The sequence below is a fragment of the Myotis nattereri genome, assembly GCF_964212035.1.
Source record: "Myotis nattereri genome assembly, chromosome: 2".
Classification (NCBI taxonomy): Eukaryota; Metazoa; Chordata; class Mammalia; order Chiroptera; family Vespertilionidae; genus Myotis; species Myotis nattereri.
The window spans coordinates 25,437,603-25,463,277 of NC_138076.1; the positions used below are offsets into that span (position 1 = coordinate 25,437,603).

The window sequence follows — 25,675 nt, forward strand, 5'->3', positions numbered from 1 at the left end:
AAAGGGTTGGTTGCAGCTTGAGGGATGTGTTGCCTTTGGCCCATCAGAGAAACCCCATGTCACCTGACGGGCAACTCAAGCCCCAAATCGGCCTTCCCTGGATGCATCAGCACATGTGCTCAGAAAAGATAATGTTAACGTCGCTCCGTATTTGTCTTTCTGTCTACAAAAATGCCCACTTGTCAGTGTGTAATGGCTCTCAGAAATAAAGCTATTTTAGAACATTATCCAAAATGCAAATGAGTCACTGAAAGCTGTTGCTACGACCTTTCCCTGTCGCTGGGTAGATGTTTCCAAATCAACGGCAGCTTCTGGATGGCCTAACTCATGCAGGGTTCCCTGAGAAAGCAGAAGTGTTGAGTACTGGACCCCTAGCCTTTGCTTGGGGAGTGACAGACCCCCAAATGGCCCACAGATCTTTGAAGAGCCAACTCCCTCATTTTGCAGGGCAGTCCCTGTGTTCTTATTAGGCACATGGTTTCTCATTGAGAGGTTGTTTCCTGTGTCTCCTGGTTTCCAATGAAAAAGCCAGGCCATCTAGCATCTTGTGACAAAGGAAGCCCACACAGAGAGCCCACTGCCTGGGAAATCCAGGTACACAGAACTGGTCAAACAAGGCCCCCCAACAAAGTAGTCCCAGAAGGTCTGAAACTAGTACAACGTCACCAGGAGTTAGGAAATGGGACCTTTTAGAGGCCACCATCCTCCCCATTGTTTTTCAAATGTTGTTGTTTGTAATTATGTCAATTCCACTTTGACAATCTGAGAATTTCACCCTCAGACAGTTGTGAGAAGGGACAAGTTGGTTACTACTATTTGAGTAAGTCAGGCTTATATGAGGGCATTTAACTCTCACCACAAACCTACTGTTCCCACCTTCAGGCAAGGAAAAGGTGAAGACAGTTAATGACAATGTGGGAATTGAACTGTACTTTCTCATATCAAAGGTTCTTTCCCCACAGGAATACACACCCACATGCCTTTTCTTCTCTTCCACTCACACCCCAGACACTATCCTTTATGAAAGTCTCAGACCTGCTGGCAGCATTTTCACATTTCCCTTGATCCAGGAATCCCAGAACTAAGAGCCATCTTATGCTCTTTCATGTCTTGAACTCCCCAAGGTCCCTCTCTCTTCCTCAGTGTCTTCATCCATGAAATGGGATTATATTACCTAACTTGGAGGCACAATAGTGATGTGGGTAAGGGCATGGGTTGTGAAGTGCCTGGTTATGTGAGACCTTGGGCAGTTTATTCAAATCTGTGACTTACTTGCCCTCACATATAAGATGAGCTCTTAATAGTACCTACCTCATAGGGTGGTTGGAAAGATTAGATGAGAACAGTGCCTAGCTCTTAGTAAATGTCATCATTGTCATTATAGACTACTTTTAGGAATCAAAAGTAACCTAAGTGCAGAAAGGTACCAATGCCTCTCCAATTGGCCTCTGCCATTAATGGCCTAATCCAAGTCACCATCACTTCATGCCTGGACTATTGTATAAACCTTTCATCTCTCTGATTCCTGAATCCCATCTCTCCAGTGTCTCTTTCATGACACTCTAGGGACTCAGTCATTAATTTATATCATTCCTCTGATTAAAAACATTTAATATCAGCTGCTTATTGGATAAAGTCCAAACTCCTTGTTATAACCTACAGGGCTGTTCATCAATGAACCTGCCTCTTTAGGTTCCTCGTTCATCACACTACTCCCATCTGCCTAGAATGGCCTTTCCATTTCAACTGCAAGAACCACTGCACATTATTCTCCACACAACACTGCTGACCTCGTCCTTTTCCCAAATCAACCTACACTGTTTACATATCTGCCTCTTCTAATACACTGAGTGGTCTAATACAATGACTGGGACAGTGTGTTAGGCATTCTCATCTTCCCCCATGCCGAGCGTGGTGGCTGGCACTGAGTAGATGTTCCATAAGTATCTGTGGAGTGAAGAGCTCTCTTTCTCAATGACTTAGACCTAAGCATGTTCAATGTCAACACATTCTTATCACTGAGAAAAAACCATCATGGATACTTCAACTATGTAGCCCTGCACTAACCTGGGCATGCTTTTAGCCAAATCTCTGTATCAGAAAAGTGGGATTCTGACCAGAAAGCTCTGGAGCTCAGGATCACATGTAAAGCCTAAGATGTCCTTCCTCTCCTCCCAGCCCTATTCTATCTCTCCAGAATCCAAAAGGAACATTTCATTTATAACTGTACTCACACTATGTTGGCATACCAATTAACACCAATTAATCATCTTCATTAGGTGTGATAATGACTGAGAGAGAAAGATTATTTCCAACAAAATATTTTTAGCCTATATCAACTATCCTGGTGGCTCATGAGATTAACCCGCCTAAAATCAAATCCTCATCAAACTACCCCTGCTCCACTGGAGACCTGTCACTAAACTTCTGGGTTGTGTCAAAGAAGCAAAAATACCCAGCTGGGGAAGCATCCAGATGTAGAGATCTGACCTAAACAATCATCACAAAATTAATTGATGTCCTCCCAAAGCAGGAATTCTTTGCAACCATGACAGCCCCTGAAATGTGAAACATCCATCAATTATAATCCCTCAGTCCCTTAGGAGACAGTAAAGATGAATCATAGAGTGCACCTATTCCTGAGTAGTTTCCAGTCCAATGAGGATCAAGCTCCTTACTTGTTGGAGGCCTCTCTCACAGCCTTTCTCGTCTCTAATGTTGGCACCTATAGCTTTCCTGTTGTTCAGGCCAAAATCCTTGCAATCATTCTTGATTCCTTGCCTTCTCCCATATATCACAATCTATTCATGAAAAATAAAGTTCAAAATACATACAGAGTGTGACCACTTTCTCATTGATTCAACTCTGACCCAGGCCACCTGGACTACTGCAATAGCTTCTCAACTCGTCTTCTGCTTCCAACCTTCCCTGCCTTCAGTCTATTCTACACACAACATCCAGAGTGAGTATTTTAACAAGTAAATATTCTCATATCACTCTTCTGCTCAAAATCCTCCTTGTCACCCTCAGTCCTTAAAATGGCCTGCAAGCTCCCATGTGATGCCCCCCTTACTTCTCTGATTTCATTCCCTAGGTCTCTCTCTCCTTCTCACTCTACAACAATACTGGCCTCCTGTTTCTTGAACACATCAAGCACACTCCCATCTCAGGGCTTTTTCACAAGTCTCTGCATAGATGTAACCCTCTTCAGGAGACCACACGATTTAAAATTGCAACCCAATGCCACTCCCCCTACCTTAGCATTCCAAATCCCTACTTATTTTGCTCCTTTTTAAAATTTTTTCCATAACACTTATCACCTTCTAACATTTTATAGAATTACTTATGTATTATTTCTAGTATTCATTATCAGTTTTCCCCAGGTAGAATGTAAACTCAATGAGAGCAGAAGTCTTTGATTTATTCCTTAATGTACCCAAGGTACAGAGAATAGTGTCTGGCACATAATAGGTACTCAATCATTATTTTACTATTACCAGTAAGTAGTAAGGGAAGTACATAGAAGTGACTATGAGTATCTTTTAGGGCCAGGAACAGGAGAGGAAAGATCAGAGAAGTTACCATACAGAAAATTACATTTGAACTGAACCTTGAAAGATGGTTAGGACTTGAATCTCTAGAGTTGTAGGAAGGGCATGTACATGGATTGTCTCTTAGGCCAACAGGGGGCCTATAGAGAAGAATGGGGTGGTTCAGTTAGACACAAGGCAGGCGATAGGCAGGGAGGTGGTGGAGAAGAGGGTTGAAAGAGTCAATTGGAACCACAGCCTCCATGGCCAGGAAGAGGATGCTGTTGATAAAAGTGACTAAGGATTCACTGATGAGTTGGAAGTATCCTTTCCCTTCAGCCACGTCTGCCTTACAGAAACACAAACTGTGATCATCATCAACCTTCACAAACTGACTACCAAGATACTTCCTTGGTCATATTCCTTTCCATCCCCACATCTGCCAGCTCATGCAACCTTTCCATCACAGGGCCTTTCTCATATTCCTTCTTTTACTTCCTAAACACTAACTAAGGTAGCTCAACCCTTCCTTGCACTTGCACTTGCAGCCTTCTCTGACCACCAGCCAGTGACTCATCAACCCCTCCTCTGCACATTCACTGGACCCTCCTCCACCCCACTGAACCTTTCCTTGTTCTCTGGGCACTTGATGTGTGTCTATCTCTCATCTACATTACATGTAACCTGTGGGCAGGACCAATGCCTTTACCCTCTTTTCTGTCCTCAACACAGTTATAAGCACATAGAACATGGCACATTTAAATGTTTATCCAGGTGTTCTTCTAGAAGCAAAGCCAGCCTGACCCAGTATAGCAACTGTAATGAGTGCACCTATCACACCCAGCTGCTAAGATCATCACTTGGCATTCTCTTGAAGAAAAGAACCTTCTGAAAAAGTGATGAGGGTAAAGATACTAGTTAAAGGGTTGGCTAGTTGGGCCCTAGTTGGTTTTGCTCAGTGGATAGAGTGTTGGCCTGTGGACTGAAGGGTCCCAGGTTCAATTCTGGTCAGGGGCACATGCCCAGGTTGTGGGCTTCATCCCCAGTAGGAGACATGCAGGAGGCAGTCAATCAATGATTCTCTCTCATCATTGATGTTTCTATCTCTCTCCCTCTACCATCCTCTCTGAAATCAATAAAAATATTTTTATTAAATAAAATAAAAATAAATAAATAAATAAATGGTTGGTTGGTTGGTTTTTAAATGAATGGGTATAATGTATACTGGAAAGACCCCTGCCCCCTGCCCCTCTTTGAAGTGGGAGTGAATGCCAGCATTCATCTTAGTAGTTTCCTACTTTGAGGTTGGAATGATCCACCTACTAAATCTTCCAACTGGGGACCCACAGCCATCCCTGACACCCTCAGAGAAGAATGCTCCCCTAAGCTAACACAGTATATTTTTCTTACATTTTCCCTCAAGTTCCACCCCCAGGTGAAAATTATACAAGTCCACTTTACATTTGGCATTTGTTCCTATACTCCTTCCCATGGCAGCCAAGCATACCTAATTTAAACACAACTTTATGATGGTTACATTTTTGCACATGAATGGTTTTTGGCTACTGGAACTTTTGTGTGGGGCTTTCATCTGCTTGGTCACCCAAGACCTTCCCTAATTTTAACTCTTAGCCTGAGCCAACTGAACTGAAGGACATAGCTTATCTTAGTAGGCAAAACCACAGAAGTGGAGTTGTCTGTATTTGTAACTCAATAGAAGAAATGTCCCCCTCCTTCCCATTTTTCTACTGTATTTTTCATCTGTGCTACTCAAAATGTCAGGAGTGGGGCAGAAGAAAGTACCAAGAAAAAGAACACATACTTGCCAAACCTGTGTGCATTGAATTTGCACCTATCTCTGGAACCCCACAGCATCTAAGGAAGGTATCAGAACAGCCAGAATGAAGTCAAATTCTTACTTCTCAGTCACACCAGGCTCTATTCCTGTCCTTCACATTCTAGCTCTCCAGAGGAACTCAAGTTTCCTCCTGAGCAAACATATCTGGCCCCTTGGTTCCCTCTTCAACTGTCACCTGCACATACAACCTTTTGCCCAGATGTGTATACTAAATACAGATGTATTCCTGGATCTGAATCTTGCCTCTGCTCAATCCCATCCCCTCCAGTGTGATGACTTTGGTTATAAGAACATGAAACACTGAGAGGAGACACTAAGGAGCATGCAAACTTGTGGTTTCAGACAAGGGAATGGGTTTAAAAAAACAGCTAATGAGAATGCGGCTGAAAAGTATTCAACACAGTGCAACACCTTGGTGCTTGCAGCCCACCCACTAGCAATGAAAATACTATTACTACTGTGGTACAGCAGTCCCAGCAAACTAATACAACTATTAGAGATTCTCTCTAGAACTGTTAATAAATCCGCATTAAAGGTATCTTTTTACATTTTATGCTCAGGAAGCCTGGTACTAATAAAGCTGCCCTCTTGTTGGACTGTGAGCTTTGGTGACAAAGACTAATTTAGTCAGCACTACCCAGGCATAGTTGACACTTGGGAAAGTGATTTTTGTCTATTGTTGGAAACTCTATAACTTCTTTTTATCTAATTCGTAAAAAAAAAAAGGAAGAAAAGAAGAGAAAGGAGAACACGTGTTTGAACACATTCAGAATGTTTACTGTCTAAATGTAAGTGTGTGTGTGTGTGTGTGAGTGTGTGTGTGTGTGTGTGTGTGTGTGTGTGTGTGTGTAGGGAAAGAGAGAAGAAGAGAGACACAGAGAGAGGAAGGGGAAGGGGGAGAAGAGAGAATTCTCTCCCAAGACTTCCAGTGGGTGGCAGGGGAAAAAATCAGCATCATGCCAGCTTTATAGCTGATGTTTGGTACTATTTATAGAGCCGGCCATGGCTGTGTCAGATCTTTAAAAGAAGCAAAACATCTGGGCACGTTCCAAGAGAGAGGAAGAGCCCAAGTCACAACACAAGACACAGAGAAAGGCTGCATCTTTACAAAAGTTACAATTTACATTTGTTAAACATAATCCCATGCCTCTGAGGATTTTAGGGAACCTGATTCTGGCACCAAGTGTCGTGAAAGAATAACACAATAGCCACTGTATTTTCAAATTGAAAAGAGTTCTGAAGTGAATGAATAAATGACTTCTGGAGGGCAGAGAACACACAGCATCTCCTCAGCCCAGGGCCTCACACTGGCCAGTGGCCACGATAGCCAGTCATGAGAGGCAGCCTCACTGAGTAAAGTCTGCAACAGCCCCGGGGACGTTTGCAGCAAGGCCAAAGTCAGAGTCAAACCTGGCCCAAGCTCCTCACCTGAAGGCAGGTGGCACCCACTCCCAGCACCATCTCACAGAGACATCCTTAGGATGAATTAAAGAAAAATATTTAAACTTATATAACACACTAAGAGCCCAGAGTGGGAAATCACGAGGCCCCGCCCACCTGCCCGCTGCCCTGCCTTGACACCTGAACCTCTCCACACAGAGCTCCAGTGTGCCTGGCCCCGCCCCCAACCCTCCAGCCTTTTCTGGCTGCTCCACACCCCACCCTCAGTCCCGCCAGTCGCCTCGGGCTTGTCCTGTCTCCTGCTTCAGCCCCATCTCCAGAGCAACACCCCGCCAAATACTCACAGGCAGCCTCCTGCTGATCAGTCGTTATGCGTGACGGTGTCCCAACTATTAGCATATTAGCTCTTTATTATTATGATGGGACATCTGCACACAAAAATCAATTCACTATTTCTACAATATTTCAGACTTAAAGCAAGTGTGTCCTACTTTAAGCAAAACCAACATATTTTTTAAACTGCAGATTTTGAAAACATACATATCAAAACTGATGTTCAAAGTACAAAAAGTAAACTCTGCCATGACCTCTGCTTTGATCACCAGGGAAACCCCAGCACCCCGCCCAAGACCCGGAATGGTGCATGTCCTCAAATGGTATTTGTTGAAAAATTAATTCTACCTGTTAAACAGCCAGCTCCATCAATATCCTTAATGTATTATAGAAAATGCCCCATTCCTCAACATGCATGTGTGGTAGGTGAGACGCCCCTATAACACTACCCAGGCATGGGGACAACTGTGTCCTGTGAGATGCCCCAGCCCCCGGACCCACTATCTCTGCAAGTGTTTCCTACATTGTCCATGGTATATCCAGTCCCAATGTTCTATGAGCATCATGTACAATAGGCTGCTGTTTATCTTCAGAAACCTCTTCTCGGCCTCTCAAAGACAACTGCAGGAGGACAGCAGGTGCCAGTGGCTTTGGGGGTGAGTGACTAACATGTGGGTTGTTACCATGTCTGTGGATCTCTGGATAGAGAGCAAACCCAGGCAGGCCATCTAAGTGAGAAGACACTGTGTGAGAAGTGTCTTCTGTGTGAGAAGACACACACTTCTGCCTCTTCATTCCACAATATTTGTTTGTTCACTTGTTTTTCTGATTTTTATTAAACTTACTAGAGACCTGGTGCATGAAATTCATACATGGGTAGGGTCCCTTGGTTTGGCCTGTGATCAGGGCTAATCAGGGCCTTCTGGCTGCCAGCCAGGGCCTTCCTTTGGTGGTCAGCACACGTCACAGCAAGCAATTGAACTCCTGGTCTCCTGGTCAAACTCCCAAGGGGACAATTTGCATATTAGGCTTTTATATATATAGATTGGGGTGACATTGGTTAATAAAATTTTATAGGTTTCAGGTGTACAATTCTATACAGGTGTGTTCACCACTCCAAGTCAAGTCTTCTTCCATCACCATTTATACCCTCTTCTATCTTCCTCCACTCCCTTTTCCCTTTGGTAATCATAATACTGTTGTCTGTTGTCGGTGTCTGTGAGGTGGTCTTGTTTCTTTGCTTAATCACTTCACCTTTTTCATCCAAAATATTTGTCCCCCACACCATGTTCAGGGAGGGGTAAGAGGAGGACCCATACAAAGCCATTAACAAGCTTCCATGGAGTCCACACTAGGCCTTATCTACAGAGAAATACTTCCTAACCATGGCAAGAACCTGACCCACACAGCCTACTAGGTCTCATGTTCTTTCTATAACTTTTATCATGATAATTAATAAAGGCTCACCATGGAATAGAGAATCTCTATTGGAATTTTGGCATATTCATGTTTGCCTATATCTCTATATAGATATAGATAATTCATTAGTCAGTTTAGAAGATATTTCACATATAGCTCATGAGCACTGTTTCATGCCATTAACACTGTTCAGGATTTTTATATGGCTGCCTACTACTCCATTGTATGGATATACCATAATTTACTTAACTAGTTCCCTGCTACCTTGGAAAGTTTATTCCAGTGTTTCAGATAATAGCACCACCATGAAAAATTTTGCACACACATTTCCCCACACTTCTGATTTTTTCCTTGGGATAGAATCCTAGAAGCAAATTTTTAAAAAGTACAGAAACCCCCAAATCAGCTTCCAGAAAGGTTACACCAATTACAGTTCTATTAATAGGACATGATGCCGCATTTCAATGACAATGTCATTTTTAACCAACAATAATTTTGTAGCTGGGAAAATGACATATCATTTAAATTATCATTTTATTATTATTATTATATTGTTATTGATGGTAAGCATTTGACTTGAATTTCTCAGCCCTGCATCACATCATAGGGCTTCCTTATACAGTAGCCCTCTCATCCTCACCCTACACAGGGAGAAACTGAGTTCCAATTAAATGGCTTATACACGGTCAAACAAGGACCTTCCAGAGCCAGGATCACAGCCTGATTCCAAAGCCCCATCTACCTAACTATTCTACTATGCTGACCATTCACAGAGTCAAACATTTTTTTAAAATATATTTTTATTGATTTCAGAAAGGAAGAGAGAGATAAAAACATCAATGATGAGAGAGAATTATTGATTGGCTGCCTCTTGCACACACCCCCCACTAGGGATCAAGCCTACAACCAGCGCATGTACCCTTGACTGGAATCAAACCCGGGACCCTTCAATCCCCAAGCTGATGCTCTATCCACTGAGCAAAACCAGCTAGGGCAAACATTTTTCCATGTGTTTTTAGCCGTCGTATTTATCTTTCTCTGAACTGTAGTAAATTTATTTTTCTGTGTAGAAAAACAGCCCTAAGCATTTTGGGTGTTTTGACAGTCCACACATGTACTAAGATTCACACATCACCCCCCTAACTCCTCCTTGCCTCAATCCAATCCAAACAACCGCCTATCTCCCCACACATCGAGTGACACAGCTTCTCCCCGCTATATTGCAAAGAGTTTAAATGGCTCCACCTAAGCTCTCTTGAGATTACTCGAAATGCCCTGCAACTTAACTTAACTTTGGTTAGGGAATATCCATTCATGGTCAAAGAAGCAGTACTTAGGATCAACTGTATGGGGCCCGATAACACAGACCAGCATGAAAACACAGCTCTCACAAGGGCCATTCTTTTGGATCATCCATTCCTTTCCTTGTAGGAGGCAGAGCAAGAAGTCCATTGTGTTCTCTCCAAACAGAGACAGGAGTATCTCCTGACCAGATAGCTCCTGGGACAATGTCACAGATAAGTGCATGGCCAGGCCAGCACCTACCCATCACAGTCACTCCTCAGAAGCCCAAGGAAGTGTGTGCGCCCACCCCCCTCCCTGGGCAGAATCCTCTCAAAGGATGAGCTCCCCGAAAGCTCTGCCAAGGGCAGGAAGAGAGCCCTGCACTGACAGCTGAAAGGGAGGCAGGGAGTTTCTTTCCTTCGAAGTCACCTGCTTGCCCAGGAATTCATGCCGCAGGAAAGTTCTGCAGGATCATAAACCAGCCTCGCGCTGCTTCAGCGCTCACTCTGCAACTCGCAGTGATCATCTGCTTGATTCAGCTCAGGTTAGGGAGATGGATAGGATTTCCCCACAAATCACTTGATTAGTATGAGAGATCTATGCTCCTGCTGTTCTAAGCATTGCAGAGATGTCTGGTTCCCTTTAAATCTCTCTCAGTATTATGGTTCTTGCAGCTTTCAGAGATTCCTCCCCAGATTTATTTTTTGAAGGCGCTGCACTATTTGGCAGTGCTACACTGTTCCTGTCTGGTACTGTGACCAGCAATATTTTGGGAGGAAGCTCTTGAGCTCCAAATCTGGGAAACAGGAATTCTGACCTTTTTATTAATCACTCTGGGATCCCCTCAGCAGGGAATCCCTGGCCTGGCTCCTCCTCACCCTAGCCCACTACCTGGCCCACCCTGGCCCATCGTTAGAGAGAAACCCCCCCCCCCATCCCATCATCACCTTGTATTACTTCCCACAGACCCTTGAGCACTTGCAATATTACAGCTAACCCTCCACTTAATCTCTCCAACAAATCTGAGACGGGTGTCATTAGGTATTTTAAACTGAGGAAATTGAGGTTTGGAGCAGCCACACAGACTATCTGAGCCAGGTCTGCAGAGATACCTTGTGTGAGATGAACTCTGGGTCCCTATACCTCTGTGTTTTCATCTTCTTTATTTTATCTCAAAAAGACCACCAGGAATAAGATTTGGGGAAAAGATGGGTGAGTCCTTCTTCCTTGATCAGCCCTGAACCACAAACTCCTAATTGCCTTCATCACTCCCACCAACTACCTTGTTCCCTAAGTGAGAACAGCATGTTAGACCCTTTGCAATCCATGAAGAGTTTCCTCTCAGGAAAAACTGATGACTGCAAGGGCCAATTATGTGTCTAGTCACACCCAGCTCTGTACAAAGTTCCACCCCTTCCTGGGCTGGGCTAACAGTGCATTGATGTAAACCTTGCCATGCCTTCTGAAGTCCCTTTCACATAGGAAGATGCAAAAAAAACCAACAACAACAACAAGAAGTCTCTTGCCCTGACCGGTTTGGCTCAGTGGATAGAGCGTTGGCCTGCGGACTGAAAGGTCCCAGGTTCGATTCCAGTCAAGGGCATGTACCTTGGTTGCGGGCACATCCCCAGTGTGGGGTGTGTAGGAGGCAGCTGATCGATGTTTCTCTCTCATCAATGTTTCTAGCTCTCTATCCCTCTCCCTTCCTCTCTGTAAAAAAATCAATAAAATATATTTTTAAATTAAAAGAAAAAAAAACACAAGAAGTCTCAAAAAAAGGCTTTAGAAGGAGAGGACAAAAGTGCAGTGAGCAGCCCTAAGTCCCCCTAACCCCAGATCAATGGGCTCTCACCCCTCACCCTCTGTCTTAATTCTAAGGTGGATTGTCAGTAATTCCAGGCAAGTGATTCAGTTTCCTCAAAATATAATTATACAAAAAAAATTTGTAACTGTGTGTGATAGATGGCAACTAAACTCACTGTGGTAATCATTTCATAATATATACATATATTGAATCATTATGTTGTACACCTGAAACTATTTTATATATATACATAAAAACTTCTCATTTTGATTTAAAAACTGACCTCTCTCCATCATTGTCTCCCATCCCTCTCCTCCAATACTCAGGGGGCACCTATTCCCACAGCCCAGGGGCCAAGGTTATTCTCCTCCGCTTTCAGAAATCTTGGTCTTACTTCCTAGTCACTGAGAAAATGCAGCAAAAGGAAAGAGTCCACACTCAGACCCCCACCCATCCCACCACACCCACCCACCCACCTGCTCTTCCCTCCCTTGGCTGCCCCCACCACCAGCTAAAGCCATGCCCACCCCTTCTCATTGGGTCCTAATATCTTCCTTCCCTCAAGGCCTCTCTCCAGCAGTGCTCACCTCCTACTGCAACATCACCTTTGTGCTCTCCTGACTGGACCATTTCCATCAGCACATAAGCATCCTGTGATTTTCCCATTTTAAGGAAGAAATACTTGCTTTGACTCAATATGCCCCTGTTAACTTTTCATTTCTTTGCACCCCTTTACAACCACACTTCACCATAAACTTGTTTACTTGAGCTATAACCAATGCCGAGCTATTGCCAATGCGCTCTTCCAACTCGCTCCAACAAGGCTCTCACCTCCCACTCATCCAAAGTGCTCTTATCAGCTCACAATGGCCTTAATGTTGCTAACATTCAATTCTCAGTTCTCATCTTACTTCAAACATTAGCAGTATCTGATCCAGCTGATCACTCCCTTCTTCTTGAAAATTACTTCACTTAGTTTCTGAGGAAATTCTCTCTTGCTTCATCTCTTATCTCATGGGTTACTCCTTCTCCATCTCCTTTGCTGGTCCATTTTCATGTCCTAGACTCAAGGTCAATAAACATGGCCCATGAGTCAAGTGCCTGTTTATATAAATAAAGTTTTGCTGAACACAGCAACACTCATTCATTTATATGTTATTTAGGGCTGCTTTTGTACCATTTGAGTAGATTTGAGGGTTGCAGCAAAGACCGTATGGCTCACAAACTCTAAAATATTTACTACCTGGCCCTTTAAGAAAAAGTTTGCCAATTCTATCCTTGATCTACAAATATTGGAGTTCCCAGAACTCAATCTTTATACATATTGTCTATCTGCACCCACTCTCTAGGTGATTTCATCTGGTCCCATACTTTAAATATTATCAATACACTCACAACTCCCAAGATTGTCCTCTAGCACAGGCCTCTTCTCTGAAATCCAGACCCATAACACCACTGGCTAGAGTGCATTTCATTTAGATGTCTAGCCTCTCTCAAAACAAATTCCTCATGTCTTATTTTTCCCCAGTGCTTCTTCCACAAACATTTTCATCTCATGCCAAAAACCTGGGAAATCATCCTTGAACCCTCTTTTTCTCTCAAACCCCACATTCAACCCATCAGCAAATCTTGCTGGTCCCACCTTCAAAGTATCCCCAGAATCTGACCACTCCACACCCTTCCACTGATATCACCCTAACCCAACCCACCACCCTCTCCTGCCAGGATCACTGTCTCCTGGCTGGCCTCCTACAGCTCTCAACACATGTGGCAGCCAGAGTGATCTGGTTGAATAAGAGACTATGTTACTCCTTTGCTCAAAACTTCCCCATGGTTGGAGGGAGCTCACCCTGGCCTCATTGCTACATCTGAAACCTCACGCGTCTCTAGCTTCAGGGCCTCTGCTGGCCTGGATGGACTGCTCTTCCCCCAAACATCCACATGGACCACCCCACTGCCCTCAGTCTCGGCCCGTTACTTCCTGACTGAGGCCCTCCTGGACACGGCCTCTCCACACATGCTCCCCATCCTCTGGCTCTGCTTTGGTTTCCACATTTCACATATCGGCCCTCCCACATATTTACTTATTTGTTTGCCATCTGTCTTCCCCCACTAGAACGTAAGCTCTAAGAGGACAGGAACTGCTCATTTTGGTCCACTTCCGAATACTAAAACTTGAGAACTGTGTTTGTCAGGTCTCAACCTTTTGAGCAATGAGGAAATGAACACATAAAATTTCAGAAGCTCATGTTTCTGTAAAAGAAACTGAAGGATGGGGAAGAGAAGCACATCATTTCCATCATGAAGAAATCAAAGAGAAGGCCATGGCTCAAAGCGGTCACCCACAGCCCTGGAGCCAGCAGTATCCTTCACTGACCTGCCCCAAAGAATGGACAAGTGACAAGGGAACTGCTTATCGGCAGCTCCTCGAATCTCCCTGCAGAGACTCCTGGGAGTTAGGAGGGGGCAGAAAGGACACATGGAGAGAGGCTGCTCTGCAGGAGGATGGAGCCTCATTCTCTCCTCCCCCGCTACCCCGACCCCACCCCTGTCACCCAGCTTGGACCAGAAGGAGTGAGTGGGGGGAGGGGGGGGCAGAGCAGACAACAAGCCAGGTGTGGAATCTGACACCTACCAGCAGTGTCACCCTGATGAGCTTTAAATTCTTTGTGCCTCAGTTTCCTCTCTGTAATATAAGGGTGATGACCAAATGTTTAAAAATCTTAAAGTAAAGATTAGTCTGTTTATTTCCTTTCTTATTTGGTTCTTAACACATTTAAAAGTCTATAGTTGATAAAGAGGTGCTACTTAAGTTTTTTCATGTACTGTAAATTGCTACTTCATTTCCAAACATCCCTCTTGAGTTCCTCACCTGCTCCCCATTCTACTCCCTTTTTTTTTTTCTTTTCCTTTTTGTCTCATAACTTTCTCATTCTGAAAATCTGAAGTTCCAGGCAGGCAGGGGAGGGCTGGCAGAAGACGAACCACCCCAACCCTCCTGTCTCTCTTCCTGGGCTCTAAAGGGCAACTTCATCAGCAGCAGAAACAAAACCACAAGGGGCTCGAGAGAGAATCCATATGAGAACCTGCAACCCATCTCCTCCTTCCCCACCCCTCGCTCCTTCACAGCCACATTGTCCCTTGCTTACTAAGGGAAGTAAAGCCTGAACGATGGGACACCCAAGGCATCTCTCCCTATCTTCTCCCTGACTGAGCCAAAGGCTCCTCAGCTCCCCCTGGGATGCCATGCTGACCCTCGGGTTCAAACCGCCGCTCACATCAAGGATAGCCTCCTTCCACCCAAATCGCCCTCATTCTTCAGTGCTTGGGACTCAGGACCCGTTGCCAACATGAGTCTTCTGAGACCACTCGCACCCTCATGGACTTCCACAGTTCTCAGCACTTACCTGAGCCTCATGCAGGGACGCAGCTGCATTCACCTTTGTACTGGAGGTCATCTAGGGTGTGCTACTTGGCAAGTACCTGCCAAGGCCGCCAGGGGGCTAGGCCCCACCCCTCCTTCACCCAGGACACCCCATAAGTCAGCAAGAAGCCCTTGCTGAGTATGAGCTTGGGCAGCATTTGCAGGCAGGAAATCCGGCTCATTCCATGATAGTTCTTCTGCCGACTGCCTGTACAGACTGAGGTGAGTGGCTTTACTTCCCAAGTGTCAATGTCCTCCTTTGCAAAATAAGGATAATAGCTTCCCTACCCACCTCCGAGGTTTGTGGATACAAAAAAAAAAAAAAAAAAAAAAAAAAAAAAAAAAAAAAAAAAAAAACCACCAACATGCGTTATTATTAAAATAAATAGAGCAGCAAATCAGCCACTCGGCTCACAACGCTGGCCCATCCACTTTTCCCAATTAAGCCTGTGAAAGCCCCAAGGACGTGCCCATCAGAGCTGCCACCTGCACTGCCGTGGGAAGGCACCCCAGAGCCCCCACGTGGCCCAGGCGCACATCATGGAACCAGCCAGCTGTGACTTTCATGGAGAGCAGGACTCTCAGGCTGCCTGGAGTTTATGCAACAAGGAAAACCACAACGGGAAGCAAATACATTGCGAAAAAGCGACAATAAATGACACACTTGGTCATGAGGCAGAACCCTGAGGTCGCCTCTAGAGAGCCTTCGGCACCCAAAGTCGCTCCTCTAAATGTGATAGCTGTCAGTGCCTTCATTTGTCTTAATTACTAAGCGAATTAAGCAGAAGGCCTGGCTTCTGGGAAAGAGGGGCGGGTGGCCCCACGCCCTCCTGGTGGAAGTCTGCCAGCCCAGCCGTCCTCGGCCGCAGGCGGAGCCCTGCTGACCAGCCCACTCTGGAAAGGGCGCAGGCTCTGACACCAAAGTTCCCTGTCACCTCGCTCCGCCTCGCACTAGCTTTGTGACCTTAGCCAAGTCAGAGCTTCTCTGAGCCTATCTTCCCCACTTGTGAAATTAGCAGATATATGTGATGTGTGCAAACACACCACCTGAAATGCTAAGATAGGTCTGACCAGGTGCAGGTAGGTGACAGGGCCTGGGGATGAGGTGGGGAGGAAGGAACAAGAATGCAGCCGCCGCTGGTCATCATTCCCTACACAGAGATCCTGCCCCACCAACACCTGAAACAGACACAGCCCTCAGTGCTGCCGGGTAGCTCCTCTGCATTTCCTGCGCGCATTGCTCTATCTCACCAAACATTGAGGACGCCCTGCCCGGAATGCCCTACAGTGAGCAACGTAGTGCCTGGCACATTGCTACATGCAGACTCACTGCTTAAGCATTTGTAGCTCGAGTAACTGATTTGAAGAGCATTTTTTTTTTCTGATTTGTAAAATAATACATTTACTGCAGGAAATTGGAGAAATAGTTTAACAAAATAAAAAATCTCTTGTTTCTTAAAACCCAGAGATAGCCACTGTTATCACTTGATATATTGTATTCCATTCTATTTTTCATGACTGTATACATCTACTTTTTTTTACAAAATTGCACGCATACCCTATTTACTTTTAAACCTTTATCTACTTAATGTATATTGTTAGCATTTTCCCATATTCTTATATATTATTCAATGTAATTTTAATAGCTTCCTTGATTTCCATTTTACAGATGAGCTACATTAAATTTAATTAATCCCTCCACACAATGTTTTGTTATGATGCATAATGCTGAAAGGAGTATCCTCGATCAGAGCTATTTTGCACATCTCTGATCATTTCCTGAGGATAAATTCCTAGAAGAGCAATTGCTTAGTGGTTCAAAGGCTATATTTTTGAGACACGTCTCCCATATTTGCAAATTATCCTCCCACCAGCTAAGGGTAAAAATGTCCGTTTTTTTGTTCAGCACTCTTAACGACACAGGATATTATCATTTCCAATTTTGGTAATCTGGTAGATGGATAATGATGTCTTGTTTTTTGCATTTATATTTTAATTATTAGTGAAGTTGGATACTGTTGCATATTTTTCTGGGCATTTCTGTTTCAGTTCTCTGTTTTTACCCACTTACCTATTAGGGGACAGACTGATTGCTTAAATATTTGATGAACAAGAGAATAGTGCTCAGCCTGCTTTGATGACCCTGCCCCCTTGTGTAACAGTCCCCTCCACAAAGCATTGATGCTCATGTCTCATGCACACCCTTTTCCTGTCTCTTAAACCCATTTGCTCTCGTGCTGTCTTGGGGGTGGGGGGCACTGCTCCATCTTTCACCGAACAGTGAGAACTTCTTCACCTGTCAGCTTCTCCTCCAGCGAATAAAAATGTCTCTTCATTTTTGCTTAATCTAGTGTAACTTATGAAGTCAGAGTATCACCCTTTGATGCTGTCCTCTCCTCTCCTTCCAAAATCACTGTCGTCCTCCTGGCCCTCATCACTTCTCGCCTGGACAGCAGCAAAGTACTTCAGCATCTGCCCCTCCATCCCAGGCTCGCCCCTCCCAAACCTCACCCCCAATCTCCATTTCTTCCTAAATGCAAATGTGACTGTGTCTTTTTTTGCCTAAAACCTTTCTGCTCCTCAGTTTGGCCAACTGGTCCCTCAACACCTCTTCCCTCCCCACCCCCAAAGCACTGCTCAGGTGCTTAGACACAGCAACCCAAGGATTACTCATCATGCTCTGACATGCTGCGCTGTTTCATGCTTCTGAGTCTTGTAAATGTGGCTGCCCTCCTTTCCACCCCTCTCCCATGCTCCTGGTGGGATTCTATTTATTTTTCAAGTCCCTCAGATGTTCCTCTCTCCAGGAGGCCTCCTCTGACCATGCCAAGTAAGTGTCACCATGTATACCCTGCAACCAGGACATACTACTCTCATGCTACCACACCTTATTGCATTCTAGTGCAGTCTGTGTGCCAAGATTGAGGGCAGAAGTGTGAAGTCCGCTGAATGTCATTCTGAATGGAAAGGACACAGTGGGGGCACCCTGGGCTGGCCAGCCCATCGGACATATTTCTGTGGTTCATGAGGTCCTTCATCTTCCACTGGCAGGCTCCCCAGTCCCTTGGTTTCCTGTCCTTTCTCATGCTATTCTCTCCATCCTTCAAGCCTATCTCACATCCTAGGCCACCCAGACCCTGGTGCCCACTGTGTCCTTTCCTCTTTTAACTCAGCCAGTCCTTGGACAGACATTGCACTTGGCTACCTCTGGAGCTAGTTCCTGCAGGAGAAATATCACACCTACCTTGGCTGATAGACACCCTAGTGCAATGATGGCGAACCTATGACACGCGTGTCAGAGGTAACACGCGAACTCATTTTTTTGGTTGATTTTTCTTGGTTAAATGGCATTTAAACATATAAAATAAATATCAAACATATAAATCTTTGTTTTACTATAGTTGCAAATATAAAAAAAAAATTTCTATATGTGACACGGCACCAGAGTTAAGTTAGGGTTTTTCAAAATGCTGAGACGCCGAGCTCAAAAGGTTCGCCATCACTGCCCTAGTGCCTGCCTCGGTGCTGGGCACAACAAACAGCTCAGGATGCCCTTGTAGCACAAAGGCATGCCAGCAGGCTGCAGGAGTGGCAAGCTCTGCCCTCCTCCTGGGCACTCCCTGCTGACCCCTAACTAGCCCAGCATAAACCTCTGTGTTTTCTTCCTCCTTCTCAGTGATTACACACATGAGCTTATTAATTTACACATTCATTTTGTGGGGCCCATCTCATCCATTCATCTTGATTTCTATGTGGCTCAAACCACCACCAGGCAAAGCCTCCACAGCCTCTGTCCCGTTCTCCTGAGTGGGGGGCCCTGCTTTCATCTGAGGCCACTGGCTGGACGGCAGCACTCCACTCCCTTCCCCACCATGAGCAGCCCCCGGCCCTGAGCTAACCCATGCCGTGCTGCAGCCTCCATGGGCTCCCCTAACACTCCATCCATGGGGCTCCAAGCACACCCAGGAGATGTGTGTGCCCAGAAATAAATCAAGTCTGGCCGGAAGAAATATAGAATTTCAACCCCACATTGGAGAAGCTGCTCTCAGAAATGAGAATCTGCATGAAATTGAAAATTCTGTTTTGTTTTGTAAAGGTGACTGGCGAAGCATCTTATCCGGAGCCTGTGCGTGCTGTGCACCTCTTTTATTTAATGTATCCCATGACGAGTCTCTTACCTTTGTGAGATTCAGCTTAAACAAGGTTTGATTTTATTCACATCTCCCAGCTGTACCCCATCCCTTCCTTTTGGCTCCAGTTTCTGGCCTGCATTCGGCCGCCCCTGGCCCTGCATCAGCCCCTTCCCAGCCACTGACTGGGGACTCAAGAGTTTACTGTATGAATCAGGGAAGCTGGAGTTGAGTGCACGGTGTTAGTAATGAGCACTCAATAAATACTGCTTAGCTGCAGGTGTCCTTGTCTCTGCCATTTGGTTAGAGAGAAATTAGGAACCCAGAAAAAGCAACCCGTCTATTCCATTTGGAAACCAGGAAAAAAAAAAAATGAGCTACAAAACAAATAACACTGACTTGGGAGATGGAAGACCTTGATTCTGGTCCCAGCTCTGCCATCGGGTAACTGTGTGATGATGCCAAGGACTGTTACCTCTCTGTTGCCACATCTGGAAATGAAAGATTAGACCTGAGGAGAGATCCTCAAGCTCTAGGCAGGGCCTGCCTGTCAGGGCAGCACCCTGGAGGGCAGTGCAGGTGGCTGTACCCCTTCCCCACTCGTCCCAGGGACTGTGATGCTCAACCACTTTGACAGCCCAAGAGCGAAGGTGAGGTTTCAGAGAAATAAAAAGGATCCTTGCCAGGAGGGGTGGGGGATCCCTTTCCCCTGCCTCTGGCCTCCCCACAGCCCTCTGCTGCCTCCTCCAGCTTAATCTCCATTTCCTAAAGATCATCACAGAGACTCCCCAAGCTTCCCTTTTTAACAACTCCTGCTGATGGAAAATTCTTCCTCATACCTAATCTAAGTCCATCTGCTGCAATTTCTGTCTATTTTCACTCGTTCAATCCTTACTGGAGATGGAGAACAGCTGGTCGCCATCCTCCATATAACATCCCCTCCGAAACCAAAATCAGTTATTACATCACCCCTCAGCCTGTTTTTCTCCCGGTCTCACATCCACCATTCCTTCAACCTGCCTTCATGGAATCTAGCTCTGTGGCCCACGTTGGAGGATGCTCAGCAAGCTCCAAGTCCTTCTGAAGCTGTAGCATCCCAGCGGGATATAGGACTCGCGTGACAAAATCCAGGCAGAAGGTCGGGCAAAGCAGAAAGGGCTCAACTAGTCCAAGCCCCTTGCTTTCCATGTGGGAACTGAAAGACAGAGCAAGAAAGTGCAGCCACCAAGGTCAAGTCTGAGGGACCATGCTCCAGGGGCTGGACCCCAAATATTGCCATCACAGTGCCCTGCGTGGCTGCAGTGGGTCCTGGACGTGGGAAAGAGCTGGATTCACCGAAACTGAAAAGCAAAGGGCCACAATTGCTCAGACACTCCCTATCCAAACTCTGTCTTTCCAACCCACCAGCAGATGTGAAACTCCACCATGAACAGCTTTGACTTCCATCAAGAACCCAAAAACCTCTGCTAGCGGCAGCACTGCTAACTGTTGACACCTTAGTATGAATAGGTAGATTTGATTCTTTCCAACTCTTGATAGAGGGATTTAGGGGTGAGATGAGAATAAAGGACAAAGAAACTGGGGAAATGACAGACAAACTGGGGAAATGACAGACTTGCTAACGTTTTCAAGGTCAGCCCTATGCATGGGGGGCTGAGGGTAGGCAGGAGAAAGGAGCCAGGAAGGCATTGCCCTGTGGGAATCCCTTGCACCCTACAGGCCTGTGCTTGGAAACACCTGCCCTACCCGTCTCATGTCTCATGGAGGGAGCTGCACCACCCCAGGTGCTCTGTGAGGTCTGCGTAGAACCGAGAACGTGGAGAAGGGATTACCTCATTACTCCCACAGAGCCAGCCCAATGTGCCTCCCAGAATTCCGGAGTGCCCTGGTTAACCGTTTCAGATGTCAGGTGAGCAGGCTCTAAATGGAATCTCACCCACTAGGGTGCCCTTAAGTGACAGGAAGGAAGAGCCAGAAGGGAATGAAGAAAGGAAGATATCCAGGGTGTCCCCCCAAAATGTATAGACTTTAACAGCTGGTCGTTTGATTGATGTTTATTTCTTTTCAGATTTAACTCATTGGAATTAATAATTCAAAGTGTATAGACATTTTGGGGGGACACTGTGTATTTGTGATTAAACACGATTGTTCAGATACCTGCTTCAATAGCTCCCAAATGGGGAGGGAGAAAGGTATAAGGAAAAGTGAATCTGGGGAACTATTTCCTAATGATTTTCCTAAGTGAAGAATGAAGGGGGGAAATAGCAGAGTGTGGTGAATACATTTCAGAGCCCTCTCTTGAATAAACCGAAACCTCATGCTCCAGCCTCATCACCTCTCAGGGGTGCTCCAGGCGGTTTCCAACCTCCAGACAGACAACCCCTTCCACAGAATAACCCGGGAGTTCACACATTCACCAAAGCAAAAGGAGGCATGTCGACAGCATTTACAAAAAAAACCTAACACAGTAAACGTGCTTATTTGATTTCTCCCAAACCACAAAATTAAATTTTAAAATAGAAATCTAAACGGCTTTATTCTGATAAAAAAAAAAAATCTACTATGTTTCCAATCCTATTTCAGGGGACAGTTTTCTTTAACAGCAAAATCAGCACAAAATGACAAGATCAAAGCAGGTTGGCAAAGAGATTATTTACTGATGTGTTTATGATGAAAGGGGATGACAGGAAGGAGGCGGGATGGAGGAACAGAAATGTAAGGAAGGGACTTTCACTAGCCTGGTAAGTCACCCAGGGCTTGAGAAAACAGAAAGAAGTGACCCCTTCACAGCACAGTGGTTAAACGAGAGAAATCCTAGTTGGCCAACTGCGGGGAGAAGATACTAGATCTATGGAGGACGCCTATCCAGGGTCCTGGCTAAAGCGACCATGTTTGATGAAATAACAACTAACAAATTTAACTTCCTGAGCACTAACCAGGCTCTCCATACACAAGCAGGTGCCTACTTCACAACAACTGGCCAGCCTAACACCCACACCAGCAATTAAATTCTCCAAATGGGATCATGGCAGAGGGGCTGGATCTAGGTGTCATGCCCCGACACCCAAGGTGAAGTTACAATGATGGTATTTTGCGTTTTGTCAATTATTCTCCAGCTCCTATGGTGCTTTTTTTAGTCTGAAGTTGTTATTTTAATGATCTCTGATCCAAATGGGGAACTAAAGGGAAGAGAAATGAGGGGGAAGGAGAGGGAGGCGAGGCAAGCGCTCCAGTGTGTCCCACTTGTGCCTCTGCTCCCTGCCCCCAGCCTGCCTTTTCCTCTCTCTGCATGAGTCACCATTCAGAAGCTGCTTTAAAAACCCTACTTTTCATGTCCTCTATCATGAAGGAAACCCAGCAGATCAGCCTCAATGAAAGGGACCCCAATTTTGTTACCTGTTCCTTCTTCTAGACACCCCTCAAACTCAAAAGTATTTCCTAGTTTTGTCACTGTCTTCATGAAAACCAAGGTGGCCCCTTTCAAAATCTCCCACCTGCCGGGTGCTGCCTCTCCTGGGCTCTCTGGGAGTCACCTGCCCGCCACAGACCACAGAGGAGGAGGATTGGGGCCAATTATCACCGGCAGCCCATCAAGGTCCAGCGTCCACTCCAGGCCCCTGAACACAACGGCGATATAATCTGTGGGACTGTGAGTTTGTTTTGTTGACTGTCAGGCACCATGTGCAGAAAAGAGAGCTGACTGTATCTTGCCCAGAAAAAAAAAAAAAAAAAGGCAGCTGTTTTTTTTAATCATTGTGGGAAGAGCTTTGACAATAACAACTCCCACCCAAAATAGCTGCCTAAAGGAGGTGGCGGAAAACCTGTTGTAGAGGTTAAAGAAAATACGAATTAAAAAGTGAAAGTGAATCATGGCGCCAGAGTGGAGGCCGTCACCCGCTGCACCTTGGCGGGAAGGGTGTCACAGGGAAAAGGTGTTGCTGGAGGCTCCCTCCCAGAAAGTTCACTTCCTGCCAGGACTGGGGATCCAGTTCCCCAGCTTCGGGTCTAGGAGAGAAATCAGAGTCAGACAATTCACCTGCATTCCCCAAAGCCTCAGGGACCTGGAAGACTGGCCCCAGACTGGGAGTCTCAGGGACCCCAGGAGGTCAGAGGACACACCTGGGGAACTGATTGGGGCTTTCAGATAGGAAGTTCATTCAAGACCAAGCACCTCACCTTCTCCCCCTGGCTTCCTAGGAAAGCCGCCTACCTACAACCTCCTATTGGCAGAAGCTCCGATGCTCCGGGGACGGAGTTTTCCCAGGTCTAAAAGGGGGTCTAAGCGCAAGTGAGGCCTGGTGGTCCCACCATTAGAAGGCACTAGGTGCCACAAGGCTGCACCAGCGGCTGCCATGATGAGCTTTGCTACTCAAAGAGCAGTCTTCAGAAGCAGTGTGGTTGGTGGCACCAGCAACTCCTGGGCCACAAAGGTACCACAGTACCTGCGCACCTGAATGGAGCCAGCCCCAGGAGCCTCCACCTCCCAGATCTGCTGTCAGGCTTAACCCTGAATAGCCCTTCCCCCATGAGGGTGGAAACGCCTGGTGAAATTTAGTTCTATCCCCTTCATTTCGGTACACACCGAGCCTGGAAAGTCTTCCAGAGTTTTCGGGAGCTAATCAATTAAGTAATTTCTTTCCTCTGACAATTGCTTTATTGGTTTCTCACCAAGTTGCGTGACACACAGACACCCACCAGGTCAAACAGGACACCCACACCCCAGGAAGTGTCTGCTTCCCCCAAATAAAATCCATGGAGACAGAGCGGGCCAGGGGGAAGAGGTAGGAAGGAGACAGCAGTTCCAGGACTCAGGTTGAAGGTCACCATAGTTGAGAGAAGGCAGGTGAAGGTAATGGAAAGGGGGCTGACCCCCTGGCGGAAAACCCAGCCAACCAATCCCGTTTCTCCGAACCAGCCTCCCAGGGATGGGTCCACCAGGAAGCCTTACATCCCGAGGTCCAACTCCCTTCACCCAACTAACCTGAGTCTACTCTACACCCAGCCCTGCAGGCACCCTAGCCCAACGCCAGAGCTATTTCCCCAGACGTGAGCGCAGCTAATTGAGAGTAGTAAACACACCCAGTTCCAGAAGGCGCAGAAGTTTTCCAAATTGTCAGCTTGTCTTCCTCCCCGACAAAAGGCGGTGGTTTCCCACCTTTGCCACATCTCCTCGCCTAAACTTTTCTTTCTGCATTCCCAGTACAGAGGCTACCCTGCGAGCCCTGAGCATGGCAGCGCAGGAGCAGCACCCGGGGGGCAGGGACGCAGGCAGGAGTACCTTTTCCGCGGAGCAGGGGCCGGTGCCCAGAGGCTCGCTGCCCTGCCGAGCCTGGAAGGATGCTGCCGGGATGGAGCACGCTGAGGATTACGCGTTCCTGCCTCTGCGACCAGACCTTTCAGCAGCTCCGACCAACTGTGCTAGCGATGCACTTAGCAATTATCTGCTGGCGCCGACGCCCCGCCCCCTGCTCTTGCGATTGGCTCTCCGGTCCCGGGCAGGACTGCATTGGTTTCCACCGACCTCACTCATGGCTTTGGCTCCTACTATTATCTAAGCCATCAAAGGGAATAATTCTATGTTTCATTGACAACCTGTAAGGCTTTCCTCCGGCCCGGTGCGGAGGCAGGACTGGGAGCCCAGGAGACGGAGGAGGGCAGAGTAGAAAAGTGGGGGGTGGGGGAGAGGGAGCGCTCGGGAAGGGGTGGAGAGAGGAGGGGATGGAGTGAGGGAGAGAGAGATGGAGCTATCAAGCAATCAGATTTTTGCTCTAGCATTTTAACTTCCACAAAACAGAGTCCATAGCAACAATTTTCTGGCCTTATTTTCCCCCCCAAATAGTGCGTGTTCCTGAGAGCCGAGAGAAATACAGTACAACGCGGGGTTTCGCCTGTGTCAGGCACGCTTTGGGAAGCAACGCAAGGTAAAAGCTGAAGGAATATAGGGGTATTGTTCCTGGGGCCACCCTGGAGGGCATGTGAAGGTCATTTGAGATTATTTGGGGGGACATATTATGCACCGTCCCTGGAGTTCATCCTTCAGTTCTTTCTCTCATGCTTCACCTAAGCCCCCAGCCTGAGAAAACAGTTTCCCTGTGCAGCCTGTTCAGTCTCAGCCTGTCCTTAAAGCCAGTGAAAGTCTGGAATTCCTCACTGTTCTCACTGGGAGGCCCAGAGAGACGGCATTCCAGAGCGAATAATTCCGCTAGGACCCTCATTTCCACTTACTCTGACGAGGCTTCAGCAGCCAAAGCTAGGGAGCAGAGGGGACGGAGCCCATCACTGGGTGGGGACGGCCTAAATGCTTTTCCTTGTTCAACAAGGAATCATAAAACACAAGCTTTTACATCCTCCCCCCGCCCCTCCTTAATGTATTTTTTCACCATATAGGAGGGACATTATTTGGTAACTTTTTTTAATTAAAAAGAAAAGAATTTAAAAGGAGACTTTCAAAGGAGTCTTGAAATATCAAGTTTCAGATAAGTCAGATTAAAC

The 25,675-nt window shown here is 46.2% G+C and overlaps 1 protein-coding gene across 2 annotated transcripts in view; it reads right to left on the bottom strand.

The window, feature by feature from the left end:
• Positions 1–24,635, bottom strand: part of ZMAT4 (zinc finger matrin-type 4) — a 330,204-nt gene extending 305,569 nt beyond the window's left edge. Inside the window, exons 1-2 of one of the 2 annotated variants that reach the window (XM_081084532.1) lie at positions 24,462–24,600; positions 19,583–19,674 (exon numbers count right to left, since the gene is read on the bottom strand). In XM_081084532.1, the coding sequence (XP_080940658.1) occupies positions 19,583–19,674 (92 nt within the window). In that variant the 5' untranslated portion in view covers positions 24,462–24,600. Of the gene's footprint in view, positions 1–19,582; positions 19,675–24,461 lie in introns of both variants that reach the window. The other variant, XM_081084533.1, reaches the window with a different exon arrangement.
• Positions 24,636–25,675: the final 1,040 nt, after the last annotated feature.